Raw genomic sequence first — 12929 nt, forward strand, 5'->3', positions numbered from 1 at the left:
TCTCTCATAAGGACAGAGCAAGTTTTATTATTAGTATAGCAGTGTGTCTTGAACATAGATTTTGCATTAAAAAAGGTTTGATTGATGAAATGAAAAAACAAACAGGAAATGTAAGATGACCTGAAAGAAATTCCTGAGACACCAGGATGTTATATGAAAAATGAGGACTGTACCAGTAAAGCTGGGATGCATGGTCTCTTCACCTGTCAGTGTCATACATATCTGTTCAAGACTGTCATTATAGCTTTCAAAGGAAGTTAAATTGGCTTGTGGGTTTCACAGGAGTGTGGAAAATACAACTGCAAGGCTCTGTGCCTGACCTTACCATCAATTCACTATCCTTAGAGGAGTCATTTGACCTCTCGTGCCTCAATTTACCTAGACACTTAGAATAAAATAATAATAATAATAATAATCCCTTTCTATGTCTTAGGGATCATGTAGGACTTAATTTGTGAATATAAAACTCTGTTAAATCCTCAAAAGAAGTATTCTATGGGACTGATCCACACCCCGCTGAAGTCAATGTTAGTATGTGCATTGATTTCAGTGAGCTTTGGCTCAGACCCTATAAGAATAATTGTTCTGTTTTCATGTAGTTTTTATTCACACCTCTGCAGTTATTTCCTCCTTTCTTCTTTTTAACTAAACAGTTTTCAATTTTTATCCTATGTGATGACTCTTTGGTTAGACTCCACACGCACCTTGTGAATCCATGTAACAGCTTCCTCACAGTAATAACCTGTTTGTGGCAGCTAACGCTACTGTAAGGAAACTTCTATCACTGAAGTGTCTACAAGGGTCAGGCATCAGCTGTGGTAGCTTCCTCACAATGCTAGCAGTGTGTGATCCTCACAGGAGTGTCCGGCCATTGTTATGCATCAGCAATGCTGCCACAGAAAAGTGGGGTTTAAGGAGTATGTTTCCTTGCATCCACACTTTGTCAAATGTAGCAAGGACCCTGGCAGTGTGATAATTATAACAGTGCCCCTGCTAATACCAGCTAAAATCTCTGCAGTCAATGCTTCTCTGGGAGAAAAGAGAATTGAAGGTAAATATTGCCTCCCAAAGGAAGGTCACACAGACAAGGTCTGCCAAAGATTCTGACAGCATAGCACTTCAGAGGACTTCAGCTGAGGCACATCCACTTATCAGTTTAATTTTATCCAGTGCGTCCAAGCCAGGAGTCTTGGGTTTTGTTACCACTGACTCATTGTGTCCTCAGTTAATCTTGCTGTGACTGAATATACCCATCCATAAAATAGAAAACACACCACCTGCCTCAAAGGGACATTGAGAATTCATGTCCGTGAAGCGATTTAAAATCACCATATTAAAGGCACCCTGAAAATGCAAAGCAGCAGCCTGGGAGCTGGCTATGAAGAGAAGACCAGGCAGCTTGGGAGCAGTCATATCCTGCAATGGGGTCAGTTACAAACTTGTGGTAGCTATGGGATTCCAACCTGCACCCCCAAAGCCACAGGACCTTGTGGTGGGGCCAGCAGACTGTTATAAACCATCTTTCTTTGGTGTTGAAATCCTAGTGGGGTCCACTCTATTGTACACCTTCAGCATGGAGGTAGGGTGTCATTCTCCCCCTCCTAGCACACACCTACTGTCTCATTTCCATCCATAGAACAGTCCTCTGGAGGTTACACCTGGTACTTGCACTTCTGGCCAGCCATTCAACCTCTTGCCAATTGGAAGTGTTTCTTCTCCTCTCTTTTAGCTATTGGTGGGATCCCCAGTGCTTCCACCAGTTTGTTGGGGATACACCAGCTCCTAGGTGGCTGGTGGTGGGTTCCACATGGTCAGGGGCAAGTGCTGTAGGTGCTCCAAGCATTAGGCTTTTCCAGCTCTAACCCCTAGAACACTGATGGCTTTGGTATCAGAGGATTTCTTTACTAGAGCTGCTGGAAATAGGATCCAGATTACCTAGGCACCATTGCTTTAAGTTACAGCACAAAAGAGATGGTACTCCACAGTCCTAATGCAGCCCCTAGGTGCAGTCCAGTGGCGTCAAAGTGGGGCTTCTCATGCCAGGAGTAATCACTCCAGCTGTCCCCTTTCCTGGAGACAAGCACACACTGGCCTGCACATACTCCAGCCAGAGTCCAGTCCCCTTGTTCAGCACCTGTGGTCTCATTCAGGCCACTCCACATAGCTGCCCCAATCTGCAGGCTCTTCCTGGCTGGCCACCAGCTGTAGATACCACTAGTCCCTTTGCTCACAACTGGCTGCTTCCCAGCTTGGTTCTCAGCCCTTCAGTCCCAGTTCCCAGGCTGCTTGCAGCCCCTGCTCTAGCTCCCATGCAGTCTCTGCTCCCTCCTCTCTGAACTCAGGTGTCACTTCCCTTTCCTGTGCTTTGCAGATTATGGAGCTCTCAGAGGGCTGGATGTTGAATTGGGGATTAACATAGTGCCCTGTAATGAGCCAGCAGGTATTATACTAATACCCAGAACCACAACGTTGTGTGAGAGTTAGGTTGCTCTGTACATAACATACCTAATCCAAAAATCACAAAAGCAAAGAAATAAAAAGTTAAGGCATCTAATAGTACACCCCCTCTACTCCTTCTCCCAGACATCCACCCACCACCAGAACCACCACCATACACCACAGACAACACGTCACAATCTTAACTCTGCCCCAGCAGGGATGACAGCCTTCCAGCACTCTCTTCCCAAAACCCATCACCAGCTTTCTGCCATCCCTCACCCCTTACTACGTTCTGCATGTTTCTGGAACATCACACTCTCTCATGTTTGGGGAATGGAGAGCTGGGATCCCTACTGGGGTGGAGTGAAGGTTGTGATGTATGTTGTCTGTGGTGAATGGTGATTGTTCAATGGTGGGGCGTTGTGTCTCTGGGTGGAGGAGGAGGAGTAGAAGGTGTGTACTGTTGGGTACCTTCACTTTTCATTTCCATGCTTATGTGGTTTTATGTTAGGTATGTTATGTACAGAACAACCTTGACTGATGCACAAAAGTGTGTATTAATTTCCCAGGGATATTCAGATTGAAAGTAGCCATTGCTCAGTTACATAATGCCCAGACGACTTGGTGGTGCCACTCCAGAACTGGATGACCACTGTGACAGAGCTCCTAGTCCAAGATGAACCAACAGCTACTGCTTGATAGAAGGTCCTGGTCATCATAAACAATGGGCTCACTCGGCTCATGGCCATGTAAACCAACAGTTTTAATATAAAACCACATTTTTCTTTTTAAATTAATAAAATAATTACATAACCCAGAGACCTCACTGAACTCTATGTACATTATTTTTTAATTTACTTTCTACAGGTTGACAGGTTTCAGAGTGGTAGCCGTGTTAGTCTGTATCAGCAAAAACAACGAAGAGTCCTTGTGGCACCTTAGAGACTAACAAATTTATTTGGGCATAAGCTTTCGTGGGCTAAAACCCACTTCATCAGATGCATGGAGTGAAAAATACAGAGGCAGGTATAAATACACAGCACATGTATCTTTTCATCTTTCCATCTTTTCATGTGCTGTGTATTTATACCTTCCTCTGTATACTCCATGCATCTGATGAAGTGGGTTTTAGCCCATGAAAGCTTATGCCCAAATAAATTTGTTAGTCTCTAAGGTGCCACAAGGACTCCTCGTTGTTTTTTTTTACAGGTTGTAATTTTTAAGCTAGAAGGGCGTGAAAAACCACAAGACTCAGCACACGCTTTTGTGGATCAATTTTTCATTTATTAGAACTTGGAAACTAATTAACTGATTTTCTTGAAACTCCTCAGAAACTTCAAGTTTTCCTCAGAGATTATGTACATAAAATTTGGGCCAGATGCACTGGCTTGTTCATCAAAAGCAAAGTGCTTGAATTCCTTATTTAAGTGAACACAATTTTAGCGATGGCATTGAAACCGTGTTGTCATAATGACTCAACAAACCTTTCAATGGTTATTGTTTGTCATCTAACATTTGTCAGTGTTAATGTGCTACAGTATACTAGAAACTCATCTAAAGACTCATGCTACTCACTAGGTGCTACTTCAGAGCTTCTCAGTCTTTTTGCCTCCATTTTTTGCAACATCTCCTGATGAGATGAAAAAAAACTTAGGTACCATCTTTTGCAAAGAGGCAGAAGGAGATGGCAAGAAAAGCAATATCAGGCACAGATATAGAGTCTCAAATTGTACTGGTTGGAAGGATTAAAGTAAGGAAATGATTGATACACTCTTATTCAGGGGACCCAAGGTGGGTTCCTTGCACTGAGGTAAGCAAAGGCTGGGATTCCAGCGGAGGCAGCATGCTCTGCTCCTGGGGAAAAGATGTACCTTATACCACTTTCTAGCAAAAACTTCCACTGGCTTGAGAAGCAGCCTTTGTGAGCATCAGAGGGAGACTGGTCCAACTGTTCTCTGCCAGAGAGAGGTTAGCCACAGTATGAGGCCCCTGATGAAGCAGGAGAAAGTAAAGAGAAAAACAAGTAGCATTCTTGGGGTTTCAGGCATGGAGAGCTTTCTCCATCTGAAGTGGTGGGAGAAGAGGGGTTAGCAGGGCATGATATTGTCTTCACTTTTGTTTATTGTGAGTCCATTTCTCTTTCAGGGATATTATTCCAAGATCACTCATGATTGGGAAAACCAGGCCTTCCACAAGGGTTGTATTGATGCTGCATTGTTGGATATCACCAAGTAAGAGAATTTACTGCTCCTTTGAGTATCCAATAAGTAGCAGTTATTCCTATCCACTGTCAAACAGTGGTTACAATCAATTTGATTCAGTCCTATACCATTTAAATTCATGAGCCTGATCTTCAGCTGGTTTAAACTGGCCAAGAACCATTGAAGTCAATGTAGCTACTCCATTTACACCAGCTGAAGATTTGACCACATGTATTTAAGGACCTACCTTATATGTTTCTTTGAGTCTTAGGCTAGGTCTACACGTAAAATGCAAACGCTGCAGCACTGAAAGCTGCAGCACTGCGGCACAGGAGAGGTTCTCCATCACTGTAGGTAATCCATCTCCCTGATGGGTGGTAGCTAATTCTTCCATCAACCTAGCGTTGTCTACACCAGGGATTAGGTTGGCTACACTACGCCGCTCTGGGGTGTGGATTTTTCACGCTCCTGAGAGATGTTGCCATGCCGATGTAACTTTTCAGTGTAGACCAGCCCTTACTTTGTACTTTATATTTTAATGCTTGGAAGACTGTGGAGAGTCAATTAGAAGGGCAGGATGAACTTTAGTCCTAAATAAACCAGACAGATGAAGCAATGACTATTGTTTATTACATTAATGAGGTTTTCAGGGCCTAGTGCAATTTTGATCATGTAGTTCCATCAGATGGTTTCCCATGCTTTTTTCTTCTGAGTGGTATCCATAGCAGAGCATTATTGAAAGGAAATCCAAACTGATGGTTTTTCATAGGTACTAAAAAACTCACTGCTAGGAGGAAGCCCACACTGCTAGAGTCCTATGGAAGGACACTACTGTTAAAATGCACATATTGCTGGAGTTATAGCTGCCATTTGAAGCTCAGACACAGGCAAGTGCAGTTTCTTGGTAACTTTTTTCACTATCAGAAGCTTTTGGTGAGGAGGACAGAGTACACAGCCAACCCCAGAACATAGAGCATAGACACATGATTAGAAAATGAAGCAGGACAAAAATACAGGACATAAGAAAATAAAAAAACAGAAACTCTGAGTGAGGATGTGAAAAGACACAATGACAAAGCTAGGACTAGCTGTTGACAGGATATGCAGTGCAAATATTCCCTTGAACGACAAGACCTGTAAAGAAAGGTGTTCCATTTTCCTGCATTGCAGCTATGGTTGGCACTTTGAACTGCATTTACAGTGATGTTATCCGTATCAATAAAGCAAGTTTATTCCTTGCATTATGTTTGCTTGGGGAATAGAGGTGGGGAGGGGAAGGGATCTTTCCTCTTCTGTCCTGATTCAAAAGCGTTTGGATGAGTGAGGTGATTGGGCCAGCAGGTGGCAAATACACTTCATTGTCGGGAAATGTAGAATTAGTATATGATCAAAGCAGCAGTCTAAGGATTATGTGCTAACATGGGACAGTCTTCTGGCAAAGCAATCAGGTAAGGGAATTGGAGAGGTGGAAATATCAGCCTAGTCTGTAGTAGCTGTGTTTATATAAATAAAACAAAAATGAACCAGTTACTAGAACACATTAGCAAAGGGATAGAATATGAAACAAAGGGCGATGCTGTTGCTGTATGACGCTCTGGTGAGGCCCTTGCTGGTATCTTGGATGTTACTTTGGTAGATCTTGCCAGTGGGATTCAGAAGGGGCCAGGGAGGGAATGGTGCTTCTCTGGTGTCATCACCCTCTGCCCCTGATCTGGAAACCCCCAAAAGCTCCTCTGCCAGAACTCTGTGGGGATGGTGCTTCATGGAATTTTGGAGGGGGCAAGGATGAGAAAGATACCAACTGCTCTCTGCAAGATTGTCACCTACTGACCCTCATGATACCTGATTGGGAGCAGTGTGAGTCTTCCCCCCTCCCTCAGCATTGTTTCTACTGAGCAGAGAAAGGAGAGAATATAGCACAGCTCCTTCCTTTAGAAGGAGGAGGACAAGAGGGGAGCATGGAGGAAATGTCCCTCTATGGGACTAAGGGGGTTCCCATCCCTGCATATTCTGGAGATCTACAGTGTTGGGGGGCTGTACTCCCTGTTTACACTACAGAGCCCATAAACCTTTCTCTGAAAGGGAAGATTTGATGAAAATGCCATGCATTTCCTGGGCCTCTTGTCACCTTTCCTTGATTATGATTCAGTCCATAAACAGGGTACAATTTAGAACATGAGAATGTTAGGTCTAAATCTAAGTCATGAAGAAAGGTAAAGGGAGTTGATCCAATTCTTAGCATTTCCAAGGCTGTGAAATGGGATTGTTAACAATAACACTATACATGACTGAAAATTTAGGGCATTCAACCTAAAATTTATTAAATGGCATAAATTAGGAATTCAGAACTTCATGCAAACAGTGATACACAAGTGACTATGATATGACAGGGAGAGAGCGGACAAATGAATATTATAAGTGCATTTGAGATGCCTAGACTTATGTCAGAGAGGGGGGTATGGTGAAAAATCAGGATTCTGTGATTAAAATAAACCCCAAAATGGAAAATGCATTGTGTTGTATGGCCTTTTGTGTGTGTGAGAGAAAAGAGTCACGCAACATGCTGGTTGCTCTAGAGAGAGACAGAAGCTCACAAATAAGCAATCTTTTAAAAAGTTGCAATACCGTATTTTTAAAGGCAGCAATACTAAATGGTGTTGTCATGACCATAAATGGCACTCTTTGATGATATAAGAAATAGGCTCTCCATGTGCCTGCACTGGCAACTGGAGATGGATGAGATGACTTAAAAGGTCTCTTATCTGTAATGTTATGATCATGTCACACAGACTCGAGTCTGTGGATTTCAGTAATGTCTGCCCATGGCTTCTTGTAGTTTTCTCTGTCACCTGGAGAGCTTAACTGATTATATTGTATCACACTCAATTAAAGTTTTTTAATACAAAGGACAAGTTAAAAGCAGCAACGGACAAGCACTATTTAAATCTGCAGAAATGGATGAGACAAATATTTCAAAATGTCAGTTACCCGCTGGTATCCTGATTCCTTGGCAATTATTTAGCTATGGAAGGTTATAAATGACTTTTTATTCATGAAGTTTAATTGGCTAAAATAAAACTTCCAATTAAGCTTTTAAAATTAAGATATTTAAGGCCAAATCCTGATCTGGTGTAAATTGGCATTGCTACATTGAAATCAATGGAAATACATTGATTTGCACAAGGTATGGGTCTGGATCTCACAGTAATTTCCAATCTGGGAAACCTGGCCAGCCAGCAGTTAAAAACATAACAATGGAGGAGGGTGGGTTAGAGCAGGAAAGGCAGTCAAGAAAGAAGGTAAATGAGAAGGAAAATATTTCTGGAGAATCCATGTAGATATGGAAACACCTTCTGAAATACCTGGAAAATCATTTCTCCTTCCCTTCCCTACCAAAACCTTTGTTAACGAGTCTGTGTTTCTTTTGCAACAGCTGTTGGTGTTACTAAACAATGCAGAGCGCCAGCTCTAGGTCTTGCTTTAATTGTCAATACCATGCAGGTAAACCACAGAACATTGGTCTTAAATCCTAGGGCTTCTTTCTACACTCATTGAAGTCAATGGTGAAGCTCCACTGACTTAAATAATGCAGGATCAGGGTCATAGTAGGTATCTGAAAACAAATTGTTCTTCAAAGGCTCTGTTTTAAATTGTATTTGTTTAGACTCCGCTGTTTCAAACATCTATTACTAGCTTGGGAACTTACCAGTTTTGTTTTGTCTTTTCAATTAAAAGCTTTTCTAGTCACTGTTAAGATTTTCTTCCATGATTTATAAAGAAACCAGAACACACAAATTATGTGAATAATAGATAAGCACCCATGTTATACCAGACACTTAAGGGGCTGTGGGGGACCTAAGAACATTACACAGAAACTGTCCGTGCAGGCAGAAGGGGGAGGAAAGGACTCATTACATAAGGCTAAAATAATGAGACAATGAGTTAGTGTAAAATTAAACACTGAATGTTTGTATTGGACCAGAGGAAAAATTTAAGAGTGGGGATCATTTAAGCATGATGTAAGTGTGGAGATCAAGTACTCTGATCTTCAGAAATGTCCAGTAAGAGTCTAGACATTTTTGTGATGGGATTAATACAGTGAAAACCCTCTGTGGTTTAGGAGCACAGACTGGCTAAATCAAGAATTCCTTCCCAGCTCTACCCAGTTATTGATCTCCTATTAGGCTGTAATTACATTGGGGAGTTCCAGTGATATCAGCAATTGTAGAATGATAATAGTTGAAGTTTAAAGTTGTGAACTATGCCTCAGAAGTTGAAAAGTGACTGACTATGGGGATAAAATACTTGAAGTCACTGACTGATGACATTATTGTCCTGTAGTAACTTTTTCAACCTAAGCTGAAAGGTCAGTTTTATACTCTTTAGAAATTTTTGTATTTTTGTTGTTGGTGGTTTACTCTAAATATACCTGAGCTTAATGTGGGGTTTGCTGAGGCTGCTCTATTTAAACTTACAAGATCATGTGGCCCTCTGAATCAGGGACAGAGCCCCAGCTATCCTGAATAAGAGTGGAAATGTTCCTTGATTGATAGTGTATGCCCCTCATATTCATTTCCTTTGGGGAGGGGGTAGCATTTAAATTTGTTGTTAACTTCATATTATTTTAAAACTTCCTCGCCCTCCTATGATTTATGTCCCATAATGGGGATGACAAGCCTATGAAACTGCAGAAGAGCAAAGAAGTATACACCAAATGCTGCACTAAGTGTGACAAAAAGCTTAACTATCTCTTTGCTCTAAATGTATTCTAAGATAGGATGATGCGCTGGTGCTTATATTTACAATCATTGAGTCATGTGACTCTGTCTCACCCAATGGGTTATGGGTCAATATGTTTTATGTCAACCTTCAAATAGACAACACAAGTTGATTAGAGGTGATCATCTTGGAGGCCAATAGTACAAAGCTATTTTAAGTCACTTGAGGCCTCAGCCAATTGGATTGTTGCTTGGAAGTTGAAAAAGGTGTGTGTGTGTGTGGGGGGGGTGAAGTGTGTTTTTGTAGGCCAAATCCTGAAATCCTTACTTAGGCAAAATTCCCATTGAACTCGGTGAGTTTTGCCATAATAAGGACTTCAGGATTTGGTTCTATATTACATTGTTAGATATTTGAACACAAAGCTTAAATGTTTCTATCTGAAACTTTCTGGTTTGCATTCCCCATACCCAGTACATTATATTGCATCACTGTAATGTTATAACAATAATCATGTGAGAGTGTAGTATGAGTATGGATTTTGATATTGTTTGATCTTTAGGAATTTTTTAGAACACTCATAGTTTTAGTACTTGCCTAAAGGTGCCATATATTGTAATTGTGTAGAGGCCCATTAAAAATGCAAATGTTAGTGATTAGGGTCAGCAGGCATTAAAGTTAACCAGTGCTTGTTCTGCGGGGTATCCATGTTTCAGAGAGATCACAGCAAGAGGCACTGAAACGTCTGGAGACAGTTTCATGATTCTGTCTGGAGACAGTGATTTGTTCAGGACAGTCTATAAATCTGCAGCAGCCAATGGTTAGGAAAGAAAGAAATTGTAATGTCAGCCAGACAACTGCAGAGCCCTTCTTGTGACTCCCTTACAGGAGAAGCAGGGCGAGACTCCAATCCCTTCTCGGGACCTGGTGCTTGGGTCTGCAAAGGAGCAGTGGGTGATCCTGCCTTGTCTTTTGGGGCGGGTGGTGGGGAAAGCACAGCCCCTTCCTCAGCTCTCTGGTCCTGCAGGATGTGGTGGAGGGTAAATCCGATGCTGTCATGGGGAGAACCCCAGCACCGTGGAGAGCTCCCGGAGCCTGCTGGGGGCATGGGAGGATATTCTCTACTATGTAGGGTGGGATTAAATCTCCCTGCACCGGCTTCTTCACTGATACCGGCTGACTGGTTACTGCTTCAGTAAAGGGGCTGCAAGAAGCCCAGCGAGGCTGCATTACAATCACTTATTTTTTTCTCTCCTTTGCATTACAAACCACACACAGATCCCCAAATGCCCGTCTAGCTGGCTAGACTTAAGCAGCGGCAGCTCCTTACGTTGCTCCCTGAGACTGTTTTTCTTGCACTGAAACTCCCCCCTATTTCCACTCGCCATTTCATTTGTTTAATCCAATTCGGACGAAGAAACACCAATCCCCGCAAGTGATCGAGCCCTACCCGGAGTCCGGGTTTTCCCGCCGAGTTCAGGAACCAAGACCAATTACCGATCACTTTTTCTCTTGGGTTTGTATACAATGCATACGTGTGTCTCCGTCTGCCCAGCTGGGGCTGTCACACACACGCATATATATCCACACACTGCACACAGGTACACCAACGATAACCCCTGCCCCGCCCAGATGTGCCCTGGGTTGCTCACCTCCTCTCGAACATCTGCAGGTGCTGCTGTTCCTCCCTCTGGGCTGCTCGAAGTTGTTTCAGCGGCTGGTTCTGTTTCCACCTCCGAAGACATTCTTTGCCATTCCTGTCTCCCAGCCCCCCTCACCTCAAATAAACCCGGGGGCCGCAGGGTTTCCAAGTTCCTTCTCCCAGTAGGACAGTCGGATTTTACCAGTAAGAAAGCCCTGGGACTGCAGGTTTCTCCCCATCGCCAAAGCAGCGTCCTGCTCCGTGCAGAATCTACACGCCTCAGAGCCGGGTCCCCACACACGCACCCGCCGCCACAATCCGAATGAAGAGGGGAGGGGGAGGGGGTGGGGAGTGTGTGTGTAAGTCACTCGCAGTCCCTTGGCGTTGCAAGCATGGTCACTTTATCAGCCAACGCCAGAAGCCGCATTTAGGTAAAGTGCCTCCCACCAACCGGCGTGAGAACTCCGCCTGGCAATCCAATACAGCCGCCGGGATCAAAAGCCAGGACAACACAGGCCGTTCTCGGAGCTGGGGAGGTTGCTTTGCAGGCAACCAGGGTCTCTTTTCCCTTCGGAGGGTGCAGCCTCCCCGCCCTGTCAGTGCATCGCCTCAGCGTGTGCAGCCCCGGAGTCTGCAGTGGAGCGAGTCCCTGCCAACTTCGGAGCGTCCTTTCCAAAGCCCACCCTTGGCTTCCCTAAGACGGACCGTCACGGTCCTGCTCGGGCCGCTGGCTGGCAAGCAGGAGGGGTGTCGCTCTTGGGCAGACTCCCTGGTTTTAAAAACAACCTTCTGCATGTGTCGCCACCTGGATAAACAAGCCACAGCTCCTGTTTGCCTGGAGTGCAGTGCGCGGGAATCTTCCCCACGCCCAGAAATCCCAGTGTCCTGCTAGCGTCTCTCCGTGCACAGGGCCAGCCAGCCGCGAGTGACCCGAGAATATTCTGGGCCGCCTTGGTCCGAGCACAGCACAGCTCCAGCCTGTTTGTGTGAGTTGTTCCCGCCTGCCCCGAGGCCCGCGGCTCTCAGCGCTGCACGAGGGATTTGCTGTTTGGAGCGGTATTAACACGCCCCACCAAAGATCCCATGCATAACTCTGGGATCACAAACCTGCGTCCCCTGCTATACCCAGCCCAGCCCTGGGCTTGTTCTCTGCCTTCTCCCCACGGCGGTGGCCTTGATTCTTCTGCAGCACGAGCGCTTTCATTCAGCTACACCACACTGCAGCGCCCATCACCTCTGCCTCCTTTCACCTGACATGCGAGCCTGCAAGGAAAGGCCTTCTGCCTCCTCCCTTCCCCCACCACACACCTCATTGCTTCCTTAGCCTCTCTTTTGTTCGCATTAGTTTCCAACAGATCCCTGGTCCTCCATCCGCCTCCACACAACTGCAGCCTCCTGCAAACTGGCTGCCCTGTCCATATTTCTTCCTGCTCCCTGCAGCCGGAGCTCAGTGCGTTCATTCCTACAGTACTTCCCTCAGTCTGACCAGGGGTGTCATGCTGCATCCCTGCATGTTTGCTGCATGTTTGATTACCCTCCGCCCCTGTGAGACTCATCTCCTGGGATCCCTTTCTCCCTTTGTGCCCTGGAGGTGTATATTTTTTAAAATGCCTTTTAAAGTCTCACAAGCAGGCAAGTGAGCAAACACAAAGCATCTCTATTGGCTTTAGTAACCCCACACCCAGTCCCGCCATATAATGTTACTTTTTTAAAGCGGCCCCCTTTCTGATAAACTCCAGTCCAGTTTAAAGAAGCTGGTGGGTCCATCGGGTGGTGGTCCAGGCCCAGGAGGGTTCTTGAGCAGAGAGGGATGCTTGATGGGTGAGTTCACTTGCACAAGCGAAAGCAGTGAGTGGTGCTGGGATTTCCTAGAAGAGTTGGTCAGAATGAACTAAATGGGTTAAGGGTGCTTGTTCATTCAATGTGGGTCA

General features: G+C 44.6%; 1 protein-coding gene across 1 annotated transcript in view; it reads right to left on the minus strand.

Moving 5' to 3' along the window:
- Nucleotides 1-11346, minus strand: part of LOC101939406 (transmembrane protein 151B-like) — a 30438-nt gene extending 19092 nt beyond the window's left edge. The window contains exon 1 of the mRNA XM_005284654.4: nt 11009-11346. Coding sequence (XP_005284711.1) covers nt 11009-11101 — 93 coding nt within the window. The 5' untranslated portion in view covers nt 11102-11346. The remainder of the gene's footprint in view (nt 1-11008) is intronic.
- Nucleotides 11347-12929: the final 1583 nt, after the last annotated feature.

Source organism: Chrysemys picta, chromosome 4 (genome assembly GCF_011386835.1).
Source record: "Chrysemys picta bellii isolate R12L10 chromosome 4, ASM1138683v2, whole genome shotgun sequence".
In the NCBI taxonomy this organism is placed as follows: domain Eukaryota; kingdom Metazoa; phylum Chordata; order Testudines; family Emydidae; genus Chrysemys; species Chrysemys picta.